Here is a 22,612-nt window from a genome sequence, read left to right as displayed (position 1 = left end):
CACTCACCAGCACCGGAGTTAAGTATAAGAGAAATATCATCACAGACTGCAACTGCCCAAACGTCAGCAGGTTCCTGAGCTCTTTCTTACGAAGGTCATGGACTTGGTTTTGGAATGAAGGTTCCCAGGCAAAATATTTCAGGATCTAATAGGATAGAAAACAGCACAGCTTACACTGGTGCCCCAAAAGGACATCAGGTGCATACCATCCACCCATGTTTTAGGATATACTCCCCAAAATTGGGGAAGTAGAAATTCAGATTATAAAGTGCGATTACAGAAAGGTAACTTGTCTTTGTTGACAACTTACTAGGTATACAACGTTCTATATACATTATCTTACTTAGTCCTAAGTGTGACCAACTGTCCCACTTTGCCTGGGATTAAAGGTTGCCCAGGATATGGGGCTTTCAGTGCTAAACCCAGAAAGTTCTGGGCAAACCAGGAAGAGGTAGCCACCTACTCTAACAGAATTACTGCATCCATTTTAACAATAAGGAAACAGGTTGAGAGAGACTAAGTAACTTGCCCAAAGTCACCATCCTAGTGAGTGGTAGAGCTGAGACCCGAAATCAGGTCTATGTTTTCATCTTGCCACATTGGCAAGAAGGCATATAGAGCTCTGTGTGGAGAAATAGCAGGATGTTCAAAGGGGCCTCTTTTTCATTTTCAAGAGGTTTAGGGTAATATTAAAGTCCATGAATTCAAAAACAACGTATATATTAAAAAAGAATTTATTGGTCACCTTTGAAGGATGAAAATGCATTATTTTGAAATCTAGTAAATAGAGCAAAGAAGCCTGTATTTATCCTGCCTATCTTGTACAAACTTTATTTTAGGGTAACCAACTAGCTGATTAAAGATCATTCTTCATTACACAATTCCACCTAAGCAATGGCAAAGGAATAATGGAATTAAAACATCACCCTTTTGCAACTACTAATGAAATAACAGAATAAGGCAATGATCATCAGTGGCTGCTAAAACCTTTATGACAGTGGTTTTCAACTTTGGCTGCATATTAGAATCACTTAGGGAGCTTTCAAAAAATATATATATATATATACACACACCCCCAGAGAGTCCAAAAAAATGGTTTGAAGTAGGCCCCAAGCCTCAGTGGGTTTACAAACTTCCCAGGGGATTGAAATGTGCTGCCGGGGCCACAAATCACTACTCTGGGTGAAAGAACAGCAGGAAACACAATAAAGGATGAGTCAGGCTGACAACGCCTGGACCCCATAAACACTCATCATCGCTAAGTTAGGAAGCAAGCACTCTCTGAAAGTATCCTTGCCCCTCAACCCCACCCCAAACAAACAAACACAAGAAACAAACAGGCCAAAATATACTCAAGCCTCTAGATCTAACCACCAGTTTACAAGAAACATTGGAACAAGACAACTTGTTTTCTCTAAAATGACCAAATGACTACTGTAGATCAAAAGCACTGTCAACTAAATGCCATGTGTGGGCAGTTTTTGGATCCTTATTCAAACTAACCAATGGTAAAATAAAATAAAATTAAAAAGACATGTATGAGGTAATTGGGGAAATTTAATGGTATCAAAGGACTGTTTTTTTTTTTTTCAGGTATGCTATTGGTATTGTGGTTATGTTAAAAAATGAAGTCCTTATTTTAGAAATACGTACCCAGTATTTACAAATGAAATGACAAAATATCTGAGATTTGATTTTAAATAATCTAGCAGGGCATGAAGTGGAGAGTGGGGATATAGATGAAACAAGTTAGGTCATGCTGATAGTTGCTGGAGCTAGGTGACAAATCCATGGGGCTTCATTAAACCATCCTCTTTACTTTTGTGCACATTTGACAATCTCTACAGTAAAATACAAAAACGAAACAAGCCATTTAACATAATTAAATAGAAATCATGATCAAAAGAGGTCCTGAGAGGAGTACCAGGACAAGAAACAGGAGACTTCCGGGCTAATGAATCAGAAGTCATGGGACACATCACAGGCCCAGAAGCAGAAGTCCACAACCTCTAGCAAGTTTGTTAAGCCCAAGAACCCAATGTTGCCGTCATTGTGCCCAGAGAGTCACCTACACTCAGCTTCTTACCTTGATCCCACTGAGAACCTCATTCATGATCTTTAAACGGTTGTCTTTATACTTCATATTTTTAACCTGCCAGGAAAAAGTGAAACAAACACAGAACACACTTCCATGTGAGAGGGTCCAGATTTGCTGCAGATACTAAATCTCAGTGGTGCTTGTGGCTGTCACTTGGTGAGAACTTGAGGTGCCCAGTGATGGGCTGTCTCTCCCACTCTCCTCCTTGCCTCCCCACCCCTGCCACACCCACCTTCTTTCTGAACCTGAACAGCCTTGGCCCGACTGTGCCCTCCTCCTAGGTTGTTTTTTCCATGGCTTCCTCCTTCACATTCAGGTTGGTGTTGTCCAGAGCTCAGCTCAATGTCCCCTCCTCACAGAGGTCATTCCTGATCCCATAACCTAACACTGCCACCCACCCACTCACTAGCATATCACCCTGTTGAATTCTCTGCATAGTACTTATCATAACTGACATTTTCCTTCTTTGCTTTTACTTGTTTATGGCCTGAATCTCCACCCCAAGTAGAACGTAAGTTCCACAAGAGCAAGAGCCTTGTCTAATTTGCTGCTGTGTTCCCCCCAAAATAGGATATACAAAAAATATTTTTAAAATATTTGCAACTAAATGAATGCAAAACAAATGGACTAAATGACATACGCCACTGAGTTCACCCATCCAAAATATGATTTCCGGCATAGCTAACAACTGTCCACATGGAGCCCTGCTACCTGGTGGTAGCAGGGTTGATTGCCAGGATTTAGGCCTAAAGTTTGGGTTGCTCATGTGACTGCTCTGTGTGGCTGGTTTGCATTATTATGATGGAGAAACAGGGCCAATAACAGCCCAGTGGAGCAGGGTGTAAGAGTTACATGCAGGGTCCCTGGGCAGCTCTTCTCTTTCCAATGAGGAACATGAATCAAGACAGAGTATATAAACCCTAAGAGTGGTGAGAAGATGAAAAGGGAAGATAAAGCCAAGCTCATCTGAGACAGCGGCAAGTCTTCTACCAGCTTTGCATTGCTCAACTCCAATCACAAGTCAGAATAGAGGAAATAAAAGACTTTAGACTTTGAAGAACATAAACATGTCCCCAGTGACTGTTTCTTTACCTGAATAGCCCTATTCTTGGTGGCAATTACCCCATTAATTGGGATTAGGAGCACCATCACCCCAACACCTGCTAAGACTGAGGGTCCCAACTCTGCCCACAGGAAGTAGATGGACAAGGAAATCTGTAGAACATTTGACCACAGCAGGTGGATGAAGTTGGTCACGTCCATGAGCTTCTGGGCGTCCACAGACATCAGGTTCACTGTTTCTCCAATGGTGTACTGCTTCCTGGCCTGGTTGGATAGAGTCAGCGCCTAAAAACAAAGATTGGAATTGGGACACCTGGACAAGGCCAAGGATACTGGGGAGTGAGAGGGAAATTCAGGAAGGAAGTGAAAGACAGTAGAAGGATGGGCTCCATATGGACACAACTTTTCCAAAGGGCTGGGATCTTCTTGCCACTAAATCTTTTTTTTTTTTTTTTTTTTGAGGTACGCAGGCCTCTCACTGCTGTGGCGTCTCCCGTTGCGGAGCACAGGCTCCGGATGCGCAGGCTCAGTGGCCATGGCTCACGGGCCCAGCTGCTCCACGACATGTGGGATCTTCCTGGACTGGGGCACGAACCCATGTCCCCTGGATCGGCAGGCGGACTCTCAACCACTGCGCCACCAGGGAAGTCCTTGCCACTAAATCTTACACACAGTGTTCTCTCATTCTTGGCCACTCTTTCCTGCTATTCCTACCTTCCCCAACATCTGTTCCTCCACACACTTTTTTTGCTCAGAAAAGTCCTATTTATCTCTTAGTGTCAACTTAGATGGAACTTCTTCTCAGAAGACTTCCCTGACTCCCAAGTTTAGGTGAGATATTTCTCCTGTGTATTCCCCTAACAACCCGTGCTTACCTCTGCCATGACACTCACCACACTTCACTGCGTAATTTTGTTTTTCTATTTCTCCACCAGTTGTAAACTCTGTAAGGACAAGGGCTACATCTGTCCAATTCACTACCGCTTTCACATGCACACAGTAGGGAAACCAAATACTGAAGGATGGAAGGAACGGAGGGATGAAAGGAAGAAGCATGTATTCATTCTTGCCTTGCAGACTTTAATGTGGCAATGTTATTTGGAGCCATACTGTGAGGAGGTTGCAACCATTCCCAAGGAGGACAGAGATCTTAGAATGGTGAGGAAGGCTGCGGGGTTCACACACTGGAAGCAAAAATGACTTATTGTCAGGAATTTGAGGGCAATATCTAGATGCCTGAATCTTGCAGCATGAGCCTCTTGTTCTCTTGTTAGAGAGATCAGAAGGCTGACACCCACAGTCTGTCACTTACAGCAGTGCCTTGTACAAATGCTCCCAGACAAGGGGCTGGGGGGTGGGTGGTGGCTGCATGAAACCAGCTTGTACTACGCTCACCAAGCCACCCTCTGGTGTGGGCTACATCTTTCCAGAGGAATGAAAGCCTTCTTCTAATTCCCACAAGGCAGTATATGGGCTATGAGTGGCCCTAGAGATCACCTTCATCCTCCTCCTAGAAGCTCTACTGTCATCTTACTCCATCAATAAAGTCTTTAGAATATATCAGGATTCTTGGTTGTACAGTAAAAAGAAGGAAATTTCCTAAAATGTTAGGCTACCAAGGTTCTAGAGACATCATTTCACTGCTATGCCTCCCCTTTGGTATTGAAAAACAAAAACAAAAAGTAACATCTAATTACCCTTCAAGGTAATCACTATACTTTTCTTTTTTCAATAAATCTTTGTAAAGTGGTAAAGTCATTAATTTAGTCCCAATAGCCCTTGTCTAGAGGCAGGTCCTGTCTATGTGATTCTAGGCATTGAAGTGATCTAAGCCCTACTTCTCTGTAAACTAGGGGTAATGCAGTTACTTCCCAGGGCTAAGAATTGATAATGGATGTAAAAAATGTTTCATAACATTTCATAAATGAAGCATAATCTAAACATATAAAATTAGTCAATTTTAAATTCTATTTTAGGGACTTCCCTGGTGGTCCAGTGGTTAAGACTTCGCCTTCCAATGCCCGGGGTGCAGGTTCGATCCCTGGTCAGGGAGCTAAGATCCCACATGCCTTGGGGCCAAAAAAACAAAACATAAAACAGAAGCAATACTGTAACAAATTCAATAAAGACTTTAAAAATGGTCCACGTCAAACAAAATCTTTAAAAAAAAATTCTATTTTAGTAGCAATATTTATTTGAATGAAGGTCTCATTAAGGGCTCTATCCTTATGGATTGTAACAGTTGCAAAACTTGGAACATATCAATATTAAGAATCAAAGTAGTGGAAATGAATCATCACAATTGTAAAAGTGTACGTTCATAGAAATGTCTGAGACAGCCTGGTTAGTGACCTCATATGCTGCAAACCAGCAGAAATACAGTATCTCCAGAAGGAATAAGGGGATTAAAATTTTAATTTTGGAGAAGACAAATTCCAGTGTGAGGGTATCTGGGAGTTCAAAGAACTTGACCAGACTTCTGATCTAAAGACATTTGGATCACCCCTCTGGGTCTCTCGACGAGTCAGCATCTACTCAGGAAAGACAAAAGACACACTGGAGTCTTAAGAGAGGAAAGCAAAGGATAAAATCAGGAACTGTAACAGAGAAATCACTATGATGGAACACTCCAGTGGTGGATGAAAAAGAGGAAGAAAAGGCAACCGACTGATGTTCTGACCTATAAAAAGTATCATCATCTCCTAATGGATGAATTTTCTCCTCAGGCTTGTAGTCACTATTTTCATTTCTTTTTATTTATTTTTTAAATTGAGATATACTTGACTCTACTTTCATTTCTTAAGGGAAAAAATGAGAATTCACCTTGGTGTCTAGGACGGAGGGAAATAAAGTTGCTCTGAGAAAGTTAAACATTAAAAGCAACGTGTCAGAGGGAAGATGGGGAAAATCATCTTAAAGAAATGGAATAGCTCCCAAGTCTGCAGAACTTGGGAAGTTATTTACAAATCCAAATATTGAAGGCATTTACAAATCCAAAAAAGGAATCAGGCAGAGGACGTGTTGGTCGTTACTCAAGACTGAGAAAAAGAAGTTGCTAGGCAAAAGTCAGTCCGAGGAGATGGAGTCCTGGTTCACAGAGCGTTCTAGTCTATGGCAAAATTGTGATTTGAGATGGACACACCAGGTCTTATGAGCCAAGTTTCATGTAGTATTTGCTTTAAATGTTGGTGATTTGAAGAGTCTGCCCTTGGCCAGCTTCTTTTCTGACTTTACATTCTATCCCAAGGTGTTGTCACCTTGTGGAGAGAGGAAGGAAGAGAGGGACGGTATGCAAGCCTTCAAAGCTGAAAGGCAGATCCCGGGCAGAGAACAGCTTGCCGGCTTTTCCCTGGAGTGCACCCCACCCCCACACACACAGACGCTCTATGTCTGTATACACACTTTTCATTTTCATCTCCAAAGAAATATCTAAAGAAGGCTGTGTGTTTAGCCAAAATCCAGTGTTGAGATCAGTTATCATTTCCGTCAAATTTTCCTCAATCTGGGAAGAAATGCTCACGTTTACAAAGGGGATTTTCTTTGGTGATGCCTGGCATATTCCACTTACCTTCTTATATACAGAAGCCATGATGGTGGTCCGTACTTTCATGCCCAGCATAAAGCACAGTTTAAAGTAATACTGAAGGCAGACAGACTGGATGAGGGCCACGGCGAAGAAGAGGATTGAGTAGAGATACCCAGTCCACAAATATATGTCATGGTCATTTGCAAAGGAGATCAGCAATCTGCCAGAGCAAAACCAAGTAAGTGGCGCTGTCAAGCCTCCGAGGGCTCTTCACCCTCCTTGTGCACAGCCAGCTACGCTATCCTACCCGGTTGGTAACAAAAGTGACCAGAATTGTTCAATGCTCTTGGAAGACTGAGCTCCACAGCCATGCCAGCACTCTTGCCTTTTTTGGAGATAGGCAGCAAGGGCTAAGGGTTGACGACCCATGACCGTGAGACGGGATAATGTGTGCTCCACAAAGCTGCCACTGCAATGCTTTGACACTCTCTTTCCCTACCCTCTGGTAAAAGAGGATGTTATGTAGCAAGTTGATTGATTCCTGGAAAGGAATTAGGACATGTATCCAGCGTGAGTTAGAAGGGTTTCCCCTGGAGGATAGTTCATTCCATAGATCCTGGCAGACTGAAGTCCTGTCATGATTAACCTGAACCTCCCACTGAATGCGTGACTGTGGAGCAATGAGGTTACAGAGACTATGTACACGCCTCTCCTGGGGTATGAGGCCCACGTTTTGGACATGACTCGGCTCACAGCAGTTCTGTTTAAGAAGAAAGCACCCCTAAGAAGCATCTGGCTTCCTACGAGGAGAAGGACGTGGAAAAGAGGGAGGCTAAATGATCTAAATGATTTTTCAGATCATTTTAGATCTTGAAAAATGCCTTGTGCTTTTCATGAACACAATAGTCTCCTGCCTACATATACAAGGGGCAAAAAGCAGAGTGGCAGAGGAGGCCCTGCAAGGACAAGCCAGGGCCTGGGGACTCACTTCAGCAGCTGAGGATTCAGGAACATGAGGATGTCATACACCAGCTTCAGCAGGAATGATTTCAGGAGGATGACGTAGAAAGTTCTGAAGAGGGCTTTCACCAACCAGGACTTGGGGAAGTCTTTAGTGATCTCAGACTTCTTTTTATTCTTTTTAGTTTCTTCCTGGGTACAAAACCAGACAACATCAGTGCTTGCAGAGCTGCGTGGTGGAAGACTTTGTCTTTACTGAACAGTTCCCAAGTGTTAGCCCCTGAGCCCTGCTGCCCTCTTTGTACAGGTTTCTGTCTTCTCTCCACTGCCTGATCCCATTCACCCTTTTAGCTGCTATCACTCTTCCCCCCTCTCTCCCTCCTGATACTTCGGATCTATTTTGGATTAGGAAAACAGGCAACAAACCTGGTGAGAATACCATGTAAAAGCAAAGAGCAGCCTCTGACTGGGGGACTGTGGGGCATTGTGGGAGGGAAGGGCATGGGCGTGATTTTATATATATATATTTCGGATGCTTAAAAGCCTTTTCATTCTCTTCTTGCTCATGGTCATTGTGGGATGTTATGGGTCGAATAGAATCCCCCCAAAAGTTATGTTCAAGTCCTAACCCCCGGTGCCTTAGAACGTGCCCTTGTTTGGAAATAGGGCCTTTGCAGATGTCATCAAGATGAGGTCATTAGAGTGTGTCATGGAATGGGTCTTACTCCAATATGACTAGTGCCCTTGTAAGAAGAGACACAGACATGGAGGAAGAGGACACATGATGACAGAGGCAGAGAGTGGAGTGAAAACATCCACAAGCCAAGGAACACCAAGGACGGCTGGTAAAACCCAGAAGGTGGGAGAGGCAAGGAAGGTTTCTTCCCTACGGGTTTTAGAGGGAGCATATGGCCCAGCTGATGCTTTGATTTCAGACCTCTGGCCTCCTAAGTTGTGAGACGATACATTTCTGTTGTCTTAAGCCACGCAGTTCGTGGTGCTTTGTTTCAGCGACCCCGGGAATCTACTACATGGGATATCACCACCCACTCTCCCACCTCTTCCTTTTCCTGTCTCAGGAGTCCCCACCAGGCCCCCAATTCCAGCCTCTCAGCCTCAGTGACATCGTCTTGTAATTCCTCTCACTGAGGTCCCATCTGATTGGTCTCTTGCCTGAACACCTGCCTCAACCTGCTTCCCAGCTTCCACTTTTGCCTCCCAACCATCCGTTCTCCTGGCAGCTGCTTCAGTGGGCTTTTAACAATGTAAATCTGACTGCATTACACCTCTGCTCAAAACTTTCCACCGGCTTTCCATCAGAGTTAAAATAAAATCCAGGCTCCTCACCATGGCCCATGAGGGTCTACACCACTTAATCCCTGCCCCTTTCCCCGAGCTCACCTCACGCCTCACTCAGCCTCTCTCTCCATGCTCCCGCATCCTCTTTCTCTTCTAAACAAGCCGACCATGTTCCCCTCTCGGCCTCCCCCATCCTGCGCCCTCTGAGTGAAATACGCTTCCTTCTCATGGGCTTTTTTCATCGCTTGGATCTTTACCCAAATGTCATCTCCTCTGAGAAGCCTCTCCTGTTACTCTAAGGAAGCACTTCACGCCAGACACTTTAACATGTTTTCTTAATACTCTTTCAGGCTGATCCTTATACCTGTGCCCAGAATGGTCTCTGACACACAGTGGTACTCAATATTTTCAAGTGAATAAAAAAATAAATTAGCTGCTAATGCTAAATCCCACCAACGTGCAGATTCTAGTAATGCTAAGGTATTCTTTTATTTTTCTATTAAAAAAAAAACATTTTATTGTGGAAAATTTCAAATATACCCCAAATGAGAGAGATCAGTACTACATTATACTCCCATGTATCCATCACTAAGGTACTATTAGTATTGTGAATATTACTAATAATATAAAATGCACTGTAAAGTATAAAGTGCTGTCAAAATGAAAGGATTCACCAGGACATTGGTGTCCTCTTGCCAAAGACATACAGCACATTCGAAGAGACACTTGTGGGAAAGTTACCAGGACAAGGACATCTTGGCTCTGACTCTGGTTCTTGTCCAAACCATGCAGCCTGGCTCCAGGGTTCCGCTGGGAGTTCTTCTGCTGCCGTTTCTGGAATGCCTGCCGGGCCTTCTGCAGCTCTCTTGCCATGTACTTTTCAAACCTGCTGACTAGTGTCTTTGTTTTAGTCTCTTCATCAATATCCCAGATATCTTCAAGCGTCAGAGGTTTCTTGAAGCCTTTCAGAACAATGCTGGAACAAGAGTGACCCACAGGCTGAGGCCCTGCAGGTGGGACCAGAGGCTGTCTCCTCGCTGCCTCTGTCAAAACCATCCAGTCCCAGGATGGAGGGACAGAAGAATGGGGCTTCTCCCTTGCTCTACTATCCCAGCTCCTAGCTCTTGGAACTCAAAAGAGGAGTGGGGAGAGCAGAAAAGGGAGTGGGTGGGGGTGATGGAAGGTGGGAGAAAACAAGAGAAGGGGAAGAAGTCCTACTGAATTGAGAGCCAAAAGCACATCACCTCCCCCGATCCTGTTCCTTCCTTCTCAAACACTGGCTGCCTCTCTGCTGCCCTGGCATCTCCCTGAGGAGCCTCCACGATGCCCTTAAGGAACTGAGCAAACCTGGGGGTGCCTCTAATACTCTCTCTCTAGATCAGGGCTCCTCAACCTGGGATTTGAGAACATGGATGGAAAATAAATTACATCTTTACTTTTATTAGCTTCTAACTGAAATTTAGCCTTTCCTTCTAATATGAATGTAGTCAACCCACCACAGTTCTAAAACAGTACTTGTTACCAGGTAACAAAAGTCACAGATGTTTTCATGGCTCATTTACACTCATCACTGCTTTGAAACTATTAAACCCAGCCAGCATTAGGTCTTGATATTTAATGCATTAATAAAGAAGCACATGTATTACTATATCACAAATTTGGTAACTACATTTCAATATATTTGTTTCCCTTTATAATCCCATGTCTTTTATTGTACACATTTAAAACATCATCTGAGAAGGGATTCATGGGTGTTACCAGGCTGCCAAAGGGGTCCGTGGAACTACAAAGGCCAAGGACGGCTGCTCCAGATCCTCTGGAAGCCCAGAACAGCTATTTCATCCCTTACCCGAGTCTGTACCACACTCCTTGACCCCAAATTTCCCTTTTCCTGTCCTACTGCCTCCTTTTCCTCCTATCCTTTTTTTTTTTCATGGAACTCCTCAGGCTACCAAGAGCAAACCCCCCTCCTTCCTCTCCTCAGCTTCCCCATCTGCCCAGTGAAGGGACTGCAGTAAACTGATCTGTATGTTTTAACATTCTCTGACGCTAAGTAGAGGAGAAATGGAAGCCATGGCAGGCACTTTTAAAATTAAGATTTCCATCACTTTCAGGAGGGGGAGGGGGGAGGGATATAGACAAGCCACACTCCAGGTATTTCCTACCTGTCATACCAACTAAAGGTGATGCTACTCAGAAATGAAGCTGTGGTTGAAGGATGCTGCAAGACACACAAAAAATCAGACAGTAAATCAATTAGAAACAGGAATTCTATGGAACTCTAAAATCAGAAGCTGAGTTTTCTAAATATGATGTTGTGCTAGAAACTAGATATGACACTGAAGTAGGCTGGTCAACGTGTTTGTTTGGAGACGCTAAGGTCACCAGTAGAATGATAACCAGAATTTTTGGCACAGATGTATGAATTAACTGTCTATGCTGAAGCTTGGTGGGTCAATATAAAAGTCAGTGTTTCCGGGCTTCCCTGGTGGCGCAGTGGTTGAGAGTCCGCCTGCCGATGCAGGGGACACGGGTTTGTGCCCCGGTCCAGGAAGATCCTACATGCCGCGGAGCGGCTGGGCCCGTGAGCCAAGGCCGCTGAGCCTGCGCGTCCAGAGCCTGTGCTCCACAACGGGAGAGGCCACAACAGCGAGAGGCCCGCGTACCGCAAAAAAAAAAAAAAAAAAAGTCAGTGTCTCCAAATTCTAGTCACTTTGTTTCCTTACATCACAAAACGGACTATACTACTATATTCTGGGCTTGGGGGACCTTCATGAGACCTAGACATCTCCAAGTTACATCTGTCAAGATACCATCCAATTAAATAATATATGAAGGGGTCATATTTAGAGTCTCACTTTTGATCGGTCATTTTTTTCTGAAAATGCTGAAAGGATCAGGACCAGGATCTGGAGTGCATAGCAGATGAGGAACACACAGGAATAGGCCAGGTTAGGGTTGCTGCCCTGTGGGAGGGGACAAAGAAAATGAGCCTTTTATCTGAATTAAGTCTAAACAGCCCCTATGTATCAATGCTTGTGATTAAAGTCTATTATCAAATCCCCTAAATACAATCCTACCCTGCAACTCAATTTACCTTATGTCATTTACTCCAACTTAGAAGTTGCCCAGCGGTACCTCCTCATATCACCATCTCTTTCCTCCTTACCCTTAAGAGTGTCCGGATCAGAGTCTGAAACTGGAAAGTGCCACAGAGTATTGAGAGAATCCAGAACACGGACAGGAACCAAGAGTCCTTCTGTACACACCATCGCCTGCTGTGTTGGATCAGCAAAACCAGGATCTAGCGAGAAATTCACATCATGTTTTGAAAAATATTGTCACTAACACCAAGGACAAGAGGCAAGAAGGATGTCAGAGAACAGGGGAAGAAACGGGGGCTGAAGGGGGAGATTGTTGTAACTAATCTGACGCCAAATAGTACATTTCCTCCCTGATACCATCCGACTTTTTCTTTCAGGACCCCAGTGCTCTCTCTGCAACTCCCTTCTCTATCCCATCTCTATTCACCACACTTGGGCAGGGGGTCAGAGAAGAACGCAGAGGGTCACCACCTGCATCTAAATGGAATAACTTTGGGAGCCAGAAAAATCTTTCTGAGGCCCAAGAAAATAATTTCAGGCACTACAGTAATCAGGTTGGGGAGGCAGATTCTGCTGAATAGGTGCAAGGCGTCTGTATCACAATATTTTCTAATAATATTAAACTAAGCAATTAGCAACAACAAAAAACTTTGCCTCGCATTATTCACTTAGTTATAATTAATTAAATGTTGCTTTCCCAGACCCAGTGCTGTGCTAGTAAACTGGCATTCTGAAAACAAAGCCATGATTTGTGGCATGTGTGAATTTCCATGGTATAAATACTCCCACCGCGGTGGATTTCGATCTCCAACATGATGTCACCAAACTCAGGATTGGGAAGAGAGGCGCAGTCAGCTCCGTGAGCTGGCTCCAGCGCACTGCTCTCTAGACTCTTCTCTGTTTTATAACAACAGTGACAAAACGAAGTCCTTACAGGGGCCAAGCAGAGCATGTTACTGAGTGAAGTGAGGGTGGAGGACAGTACTGAGCACATACCTGGTCTAATGCAACCAACTGCTACTCAGTCCTAGCTGACCGCTGCCCTGTGGGAATGTCGGCCCAAAGTTGCCAGGCATTCTGATTTTTCAAGAAAGTTTAGGAATCAAAATAATTATGTTGTATCTTCCTCTTTCAAAATGACGGTAACGGGGCTTCCCTGGTGGCGCAGTGGTTGAGAGTCCGCCTGCCGATGCAGGGGACACGGGTTCGTGCCCCGGTCTGGGAAGATCCCACATGCCGCGGAGCGGCTGAGCCCGTGAGCCATGGCCGCTGGGCCTGCGCGTCCGGAGCCTGTGCTCCGCAACAGGAGAGGCCACGACAGTGAGAGGCCTGCATACCACAAAAACAAAAACGAAAAACAAAAAAACAAAAATGATGGTAACGGGAATTCCCTGGCGGTCCAGTGGTTAGGACTTGGCACTTTCACTGCTGGGGGCCTGGGTTTGATCCCTGGTTGGGGAACTAGGATCCCAAAAGCCGCATGATGAGGCCAAAAATAAAAAATAAATAAATAAAATAAAATGATGGTAACGAATTCAATTGTTTTTTTAAACACTGTACAGCTCTCCCTCCCCCCACAAAAAACCCTGCCTGTAGGAGAGACATAAGTTTCTGTCATCAAATTTACACAAAAAAGTCTAGACTCAGTGATCCATTGATTAGAGTCACCAATCAACTTAAAAATAATGTTTACAGCATGTAGAAAATTCTTTTACATCAAGAAACTTGGATTTCATCTGTGATCCTTAGATGGCAAGATATGAGGGCATAAGTTACACGTTAATCATTAAAGCTAATACGTACCTTAGGAAGAAGGCATTAAAAGTAGTGTTTAAAAGCAAATGAAAAGCTAAAATTGGTTTCACCCTATTACAACCAAGCTTTGCTTCATCATAGGTCCCTTGAAAAAGGTAGACGAAATTGGACTTTATTTCATTCCATAGGAGCAAATTTCAGCTGGATGGCTATGAGTAGAGAGAAGATAAACAGGATAGAAGTGATGATGGGCCTCACCCATGTGCCCAGGTAGAGGCTTGGATTGGTATATCTAACGGCAGGGACTGTGGCTTGTCCAGTGTCTTCTGTGAGTGCAAGGGCCAGATCTATGACTGCCAGAATAAGAAGAAACCCAACAAGCACCTGAGAAGGCAAAAAAAACACTGTTAGGAAGATATCATTCTTAAGAATAGAATGGTTCCCCATAATGGATGGTAAAAATAGTAGATAGCACAAGATATGGAAGCAACCTAAGTGTCCATCAACAGATGAATGCATAAAGATGTGATACACACACACACACACACACACACACACACACACACACACACACAATGGAATACTACTCAGCCATAATAAAGAATGAAATTTTGCCATTTGCAGCAACATGGATAGAACTGGAGGGCATTATGCTTAGTGAAATAAGTCATAGAAGGACGTATACTGTATGATATCTCTTATATGTGGAACCTAAAAAATATAACAAACTAGAGAATTTATATTATATTCTTTTTGTTATCAAAAAAGAAGCAGACTCACAGAGAACAGACTAGTTGGTTACCAGTGGGGAGAGGGAAGGGGGGGCAATATAAGGGTAGGGGATTAAGAGGAACAAACTATTAAGTATATAATAAGCTACAAGGATATATTGTACAACATGGGGAATATAGCTCATATTTTATAATAACTATAAATGGAGTATTCACCTTTAAAATTGTGAATCACTATATGTACATCTGTAACTTATATAACATTGTACATCAACTATATGTCAATAAAAATGGTAGGCAATGATTCAGATAACACACTCAATAATTATGGAATCAATGATATATATAGTTCAAGTAATGGAATAAAGTTCAAAGTATGCTAAGTGTTGTTAAGGAACGTTGATTGTCACGGTTTTAAAATATGTCCACAAATTCTCCAATACTCCTCCCTTCAAAAGATAGCTTAGTTCCCCTTCCCTTGATTATGGGCTGAGCTCTGACTCACTTGTAACAAATAGAATATGGCAGAAGTGACAGTGTGCGACTTCCAAGATTAGGTCATAGAAAACAATGTGGCTTCCTCTTTGTTCTCTCTCTCAGATCACTCACAGCAAGGTAAACTTCCAGCCTCATCGTGAGGACACTCAAGTAGCTCTATGGAGAGGTCCACTTGGTAAGGAACTGAGACCTCCTGCCAAAAGCCATGTGGGTGTGTCAATTTAGAAGCAGATTTTCTAGCCCCAGTCAAGCCTTCAGGTGACCTTAGGCAGAGCCTGCATATTAATAACAGCAACCTCATGACAGACCCTGAAGTCAGGTAAGCTGCTCCCAAATATCTGACCCATAGAAACTGAGATTTTTTTAAAAAAATGTTTATTTTTAAGCTGCTAAGTTTTGGACTAATTTGTTCCATAGTAATAGATAACTAATAAAATAGATTTAAAGGGGGAATTCCTCCAACCCAATTGGGACGGCACTATTCCCTTTCCTTGGTCATTACTCCCAGCCTTCTCGCCATATAAACTTTGAAGTTAATGACTGCAACTCTGTGACCCTAAGATGACTCCAAGTCTGTCAAATATTTGTACTATGAGCTCATAAGACATGATACACATCTTTTTGTTCTAAAGGACTACCGCCCACCCATCAGGAGGGAGAATTATTACCTCCACTGAGGAGGTCCACCAGTACCTTATCCCTCAAGATGACGATCTTTAGTATCAGCTCCCCTACCTTCACCCCTCCCTACTCCCATCCATCTATGCCTACTCATTCCATAAGCCTCATTCATCCAGAATGGCTCAGGAAGAGATATTGGGCCCTTTATAATTAAAACCAGCAAAGAAAGCACCTTTAACTAATAGGATAAGTGCTATTATTTAGCAGAGAATTCTTAGGAATCAATCCCATTATTGCTAAAATAAAGGCTCTTTAGGATGATTAAAAGAAAAAATTAGGAAAATCTCCCAGAACAGAGGGGAAAAGAGAAAAAGAAATTCTAAAGAGTTGAGAAGGAGGGTCAATTCAGCGAGTCCAACATCTATCTAACAAGAAGTTCCAGAGATAGGGAATTTTAAAATTAGAGGAAAGGAAATGAAAATATAAAAATTTCTCAGAGATAAGACATGAGTCTTTCGGTTAAAAGTATAGAACACACTGAATGAAAAAAGACCCATGTAGACACTCTTATGAAATTTCAGGACATCAAGAATAAAGAGGATAAAGCTTCTAGAGAGGATAACAAGGAATGAGAAGAATTCTAACTTGGTAGCACAGGACTTGGGGGAACAACATAGCAACAACTTCAAACTTCAAAGAAAAATTTTTCTGAACCTAGCATTCCACAGTCAGATCAACATTTTCAGAAAGCAAGAACCTAGAGACTTTATTTACTATTGCTCTTTCTGAAAATTTTATTGGGAGCGCTAAACCTCTTGTCTTACACAAAGGGGCACTGAGATGAGGATATAATGTACAGCATGGTGACTATAGTTTAGAACTTTCAAATACACAATACAGTACTGTTAAGAAAGTAGATATTGAGGGCTTCCCTGGTGGCGCAAGGTTAAGAATCCACTTGCCAATACAGGGGACACGGGTTCCAGTCCTGATCCGCGAAGATCCCACATGCCGCGGAGCAACTAAGCCCACGAGCCACAACTACTGAAGCCCGCATGCCTAGAGCCCGTGCTTTGCGACAAGAGAAGCCACCACAATGAGAAGTCCCCATACCGCAACAAAGAGCAGCCCCCGCTCGCCGCAACTAGAGAAAGCTCGCCTGCAGCAATGAAGACCCAAGGTAGCCAAAAATAAAAATAAATAAATTTATAAAAAAAAGAAAGTAGACATTGCAAGTTCTCATTACAAGAACAAAAATTATGTAACTATGTATGGTGATGGATGTTAACTAGACTTATTGTAGTGATCATTTCAAATTCTTATGCTGTAACAGCTGAAACTAATATAATGTTATATGTCAATTATGTCTCAGTTTTAAAAAAGACTATAAACTGAAAAAAAAAATCTCATTTGATCTCCAGAACTTATCTTCTAACTGCAAGTTTGTCATGCACTTGTGATTATAGTCAAAATACTGTATCACATACTTCAAAGTTGCTAGGAGACTAGATCTTAAATGTTCTCACACACACACAAAGAAGATAATTATGTGACATGATGGAAGTGTTAGCTAACAGTATGGCGGTAATCATATTGCAATATATAAACGTATCTAATCAACACACTGTACACCTTCAACTTATACAATGTTATATGTGAAATAAGGAAAAAGAAAGGAAGAACTAGAGCCTAAAATTGATGGAAAAAAAAAAAGGAGGGGGAAGGGAGTTCTCTGACGATCCAGTGGTTAGAATTCAGGGCTTTCACTGTCGTGGCCTCAGGTACAATCCCTGGTCGGGGAACTAAGGTGCTGCGAGCTGTGTGGCGTGGCCAAATAAATACAATAAAATTGATGGCAGATTACTTTTAGGTATAAAGGTAACCTACAGAAGAACAGAACATAATCACACAAAATTAGAAGACTGAGAGAAAGAGGAAGAGAGAAAAAGGAAGCTAGGGAGCTGGGTCAATGAGCTAAATTCTTTGTCTTTCATAGAGGACAGAAATAGATATTTTTTGAAGTTGATGGATCAAGAAATACAGGTATAAACACATTATTTATAGATATGGACGTAACCATCAAAATAATTTTAAATGGCAGCCTCTGGAGAACAGGACTAGAAGGTAGAGGGTTGAGAAAGAGTCTTTTTCTTTTCATTTTGTTTTTTTGTTTGTTTGTTTAGTTTTTTAAAGAGAGTAAAAGGAAACATCGCAAAATGTTAACAGGAGTATGTCAGTGATACAATTATCAATGATTTCCTATTTCCCTAGAGCTGACAAACTTTCTACAATAATCAAATAAACTTTCTACAATAATGCATTCTTTTTATAATCAGAAACATACTATAGGCTTTTCTTAATCACAGTCTAGGAAATATTGTGGTTGTTTAATGATTACCAAGTCCGTAAAAAGTCTTTGCCCTTGATCTCTGAATCACTGGAGGAGTTTCAAGTACACGTGGAGTTTACTGAACTCAACTTCCTAAAGAGACACAATATCATTGGTATTAAAAAAGAAAGTATGGGGACTTCCCTGGTGGTGCAGTGGTTAAGAATCCACCTTCCAATGCAGGGGATATGGGTTCGATTCCTGGTTGGGGAACTAAGATGCCAGGTACTGAGGAGCAACTAAGCCCACGTGCCACAACTACTGAGCCCATGATCCACAACTACAGAGCCTGCGTGCCTCAACTACAGAGCCCAGACACTCTGGAGCCCATGGGCCACAATGAAAAATCCTGCATGCCGGGATTCCCTGGTGGCACACTGGTTAAGAATCCACCTGCCAATGCAGAGGACACGGGTTTGAGCCCCGGTCCAGGAGGATCCCACATGCCATGGAGCAACTAAGCCCGTGTGCCACAACTACTGAGCCTGCACTCTAGATCCCGTGAGCCACAACTACTGAAGCCTGCATGCCACAACCACTGAAGCCCGCGTGCCTAGAGCCCGAGCTCCGCAACAAAAGAAGCCACTGCAATGAGAAGCCAGTGCACTGCAATGAAGAGTAGCCCCCGTTCACCGCAACTAGAGAAAGCCCGCACACAGCAAGGAAGACCCAATGCAGCCAAAAATAAATAAATATTTAAAAAGAAAAAAAAAGATCCCACATGCTGCAACTAAGACCCGATGCAGCCATAAATAAATAAATAAATAAATATTAAAAAAAGCAAAAGGAATTCCCTGGCAGTCCAAGGGCCCGGTGCTTTCACTGCCGAGGGCGTGGCTTCAATCCCTGGTCCGGGAACTAAAATCCTGCAAATCATGCAGTGCAGCCAAAAAAAAAAAAAAAGGAAAGGAAAGTGGTTTGGCCGTATTTAATATCTTTCCACCTCTGCACAGTCCTCCTTTTCCCAGTGCTTTATGAAAGCACTCTGGTTGAACTTTTGACCCATTACAGAGGGTGTCTATTTCCATCACTTCCCTGGCAGACAAACGTCTAACTTCAGTTTCACTATTTTCAGGAACTACATCCCCCAGCAGACCATTCTACTATCAGACAGTTATTACTGTAAGAAAGTTCTTCCACCTTTGTAATGGTCTTCACAACTGAACTTATTTAAAACCCTCTCAAAGAAAAGTCAACTGATAAAGCTGTCTCAAATTTAAGTGCTTAAACTTTGGTACAGCTGAAAATAATTTACTTATCTTTGATTTTCTGTCTTTTTTAAGTTTACGTAAGAGTAAGGGATAAAAAGGGTAAATCATCCACAAAAAAATAAAAAAGGAAAGAAAGAAAGTTCTTCTGTATGTTTGGCTAAAGGCAGCTCCCCTGGAACAAGCTACACTGACTTCCCTCGATTTTGCTCTCTGAAACTTTTCAGAATAAGCTAGGCAGTCTTCTATGTTAGACTTCTACAGATACTTGAAGATGATTCCCATGTCTCACTAGCTCAACAGTAAGTCCACTTTTGCTGCACATCTGACCTCAGCAGATCCACAACCTCCAGAACAATACTCCTCTTTTGTTACCCTGGGACTAAATGAGCTCCTCCATTCATTCATTTTTTAATTCAATTCATTCAATTACCTACTATGCACAGGGTGCTTCGGGTAAGGGTGTACCTTTAAACAAACTAGTAGAGTCTCTCACTAGCTTAGGCAAGCAAATTGACTTAGTCCAGATGAGGTAAACACTGCACTAATGACCAAACAGCAATGACAGTTCAAGAGAATCAGAGAGGAACAAACAGCCCAAAGGCAGGTAGAACAGGAAGTGAAGAAATGAAGTTAAGGAGTGATCCAAGAAGAAGGTTCTCATAGAAGAAGTGAATTTTTACTTTCTGAGGAATTATACTCCTGTTTCAGAGGAGAAACCAATTATTCTGAAATTTTTAAGAGGATGCTACTCTGTGCCTATCACTCTCAGGGTGGAGGACAAAAGAAAGTATAAATTATAAACGAAGCTCCTGAAACTATGAGCAAGGGTGAGTGGATTATTAGCTACAGGAAAAAAAAAAAAAGCTAATACATTTCTTTTTATCTACAGTTTTATCTATAGAGATTTGTGTTTATAAAAGTTAAACAAAACATGATATATCCATACATTGGAATATTAGGGATGAGCCTTAAACAACATGTATGAACCTTGAAAACCTTATGCTACGTAAAAGAAGCCAGTAATAAAAGATCATGTATTATATGATTCCATTCGTATGAAATGTTTAGAATAGGGAAACTATAGCGACAAAGAGTATACTAGTGGTTGCTTAGGGCTAGGGGAGATGGGGAGATAGGGGTTGATAAAGGATTTCTTTTTGAGGGGAAAAAATGTTCTAAAAGTGACTGTGGTGATGGTTACACATATCATGAAAATACTTAAAAAGAAAAGAATTGTATTTAAATGGGTGAAATTGTATGCTATGTGAATTATTTCTCAATAAAGTTGTTTATTAAAAGTTAATTAATAGCTATGATAAAAATGGGATACTGATTTACTCATTACTCAACCTTTTCTTGGAAGCTCCAGAAAATGATAGAAGCCCTCTAACTTGACTAACCAAAAGCTCTCTCTCATCCCTAAGGGTACTGAAGCATGCTGTTCAATGTTCAGTCTAACACACTCTTGACTCAATCCCTATTCCTAGAGTGCATTTAATACCAACATTCAACAATTGTGTACCAAGTGGTAAGCCCTGTGCTGGGCACTCAGGTCAGCGAGGGAGACAATAGCCCTGCTCCAAGCTCTCGCAGACTGTTCTTCTATCCAGAGTAGACAAAACACACCACCACCCCACCTCAGAGTGTCAATGCAAATCCAACTTCCTTTGGCCAAATTTCTTCCTTCCTTCTTTTTAGACTGCAGTAACCTGAGGTCATTGGCCTGTATGCTTATAGAACACCGAATCTAATTTGCCTCTCTAAAAGCCCTGTTTAATAATCAGGATAGAAAAAAACCTAGTGAAAAGAAGCAGATGATAGATTTTAAGAGGTAGTTTTACAATCTCAGTTGAGGATCTTTCGGTTCTCACAAGACCTTCTCTGCATTAATCAGTGCAGCTGGCTGAGAGGCTCCTACCCTCATTCCTCCTGCAGCCCCTGTTCTTTCCATTATTTCCCTACTCAGGCATGTCACCATGAGCACACACCCTTCCTCTCTCTACTTTGAGCGAGCATCCACACTCAGGGTTGACTTTGGGAAAATGGAAGCCCCATTTCAGATCCAACCCTGGGGAGAAGAGCAATGTTTGGATTGGCTGAATGGAGCAGAGGACACATTAAATAGTTCATTTTTACTTCATGGTAGATGCCAACTGAATTATAGTCTCCTGATTAATTAGAACAGCTTAAAGATAGATAATCCAGTATTTGCTTCTCAAATGCTGAAAAGACCACAACTATTCAACTGACTGATTACTCATCATTGGTGTTTCCAGAGTCCAATATCCATAGGATTTATGAGTCATTATTCTTATGCAAAAATCAAAGTAACTTAACTAAGAAGTACGGCAGGGGGCCAATGAGGCATAGGACAGATGGAGACAGGGACATCCAGAGCATGGCTCTACCTGGAAAAGCTGGTTAAAGACAGGGAAGAAGACACTTGAACCACCAAGAAAATGTCTCTATTGTGTACCACAAAATTAGTTAGAAAATAGTGGGGTTCCCATACCTGCTTAGTAAGGTAGAGTTTGGTTATAGAAGATTTCTTGGTCCTGGATCTATACACATAGAGAAACTGCCAAGGGGCCAGGAGCCAAAGGAAGCCCAAGGGAATCCACACCAGAACAGTTTGCTCAAAACAAAGTGGCAGGTCCACCTCCGGGCTATCCAGGAATGAGGAATTCTGGGGGACCAAAATGGAATGATTGTTGGATACATGCATTTTAAAAAAGAGAATACCAGCCCCCAGCTCACACCCATCCCCCTACCCTTGCTTCCAAACAATTTTAACCCAGTTCTATATCCATATTTAGCCTGACCCTTTAACTAGCTGTATTTTCCTATCCAACTCCATTGATATAAATTCACCATTAAATGTCATTTAGTGACTTTTCTGACCAATCCACCCTCTAAAAACCTTTCTTTCTGTGATTCTAAGTGAATTTCTCCACCATCTATTATGATTTAATTTCACCACCACATTTGCCAAGTTGTGGGAAGAAGAAGGACCATTCCTCAACCTAAAGGGGAGAACAGTCCTGGGATATAAAAACTTCTTATTCTAGGGCTTCCCTGGTGGCGCAGTAGTTGAGAGTCCGCCTGCCGATGCAGGGGACACGGGTTCATGCCCCGGTCCAGGAAGATCCCACATGCCACGGAGCGGCTGGTCCCGTGAGCCATGGCCGCTGAGCCTGAGCGTCCAGAGCCTGTGCTCCGCAACGGGAGAGGCCACAACAGTGAGAGGCCCACGTACCACACACACACACAAAAAAAACCTTATTCTAGTTTTTAGCATTGATTGAACTCACTGGCAGACACTCAAACCTAACCTGCAGGTAGCAGAATGCTTAGTCAT

At 42.5% G+C, this 22,612-nt stretch overlaps 1 protein-coding gene across 1 annotated transcript in view; it reads right to left on the bottom strand.

The window, feature by feature from the left end:
• The window catches only part of ABCC2 (ATP binding cassette subfamily C member 2), a 67,183-nt gene extending 44,940 nt beyond the window's left edge, over window positions 1-22,243 (bottom strand). Inside the window, exons 1-11 of the mRNA XM_027112289.1 lie at window positions 21,767-22,243; window positions 14,063-14,188; window positions 12,115-12,249; window positions 11,804-11,911; window positions 11,111-11,166; window positions 9,687-9,921; window positions 7,675-7,838; window positions 6,729-6,906; window positions 3,191-3,445; window positions 2,087-2,152; window positions 8-145 (exon numbers count right to left, since the gene is read on the bottom strand). Of these exons, the coding sequence (XP_026968090.1) occupies window positions 8-145; window positions 2,087-2,152; window positions 3,191-3,445; window positions 6,729-6,906; window positions 7,675-7,838; window positions 9,687-9,921; window positions 11,111-11,166; window positions 11,804-11,911; window positions 12,115-12,249; window positions 14,063-14,188; window positions 21,767-21,979 (1,674 nt within the window). The 5' untranslated portion in view covers window positions 21,980-22,243. The remainder of the gene's footprint in view (window positions 1-7; window positions 146-2,086; window positions 2,153-3,190; window positions 3,446-6,728; window positions 6,907-7,674; window positions 7,839-9,686; window positions 9,922-11,110; window positions 11,167-11,803; window positions 11,912-12,114; window positions 12,250-14,062; window positions 14,189-21,766) is intronic.
• Window positions 22,244-22,612: the final 369 nt, after the last annotated feature.

This window comes from Aethalodelphis obliquidens, unplaced genomic scaffold, assembly GCF_003676395.1.
Source record: "Aethalodelphis obliquidens isolate GAN/ISIS:26980383/991018 unplaced genomic scaffold, ASM367639v1 scaffold11, whole genome shotgun sequence".
NCBI lineage: Eukaryota > Metazoa > Chordata > Mammalia > Artiodactyla > Delphinidae > Aethalodelphis > Aethalodelphis obliquidens.
This window is presented reverse-complemented; position numbering and strand designations above follow the sequence as displayed.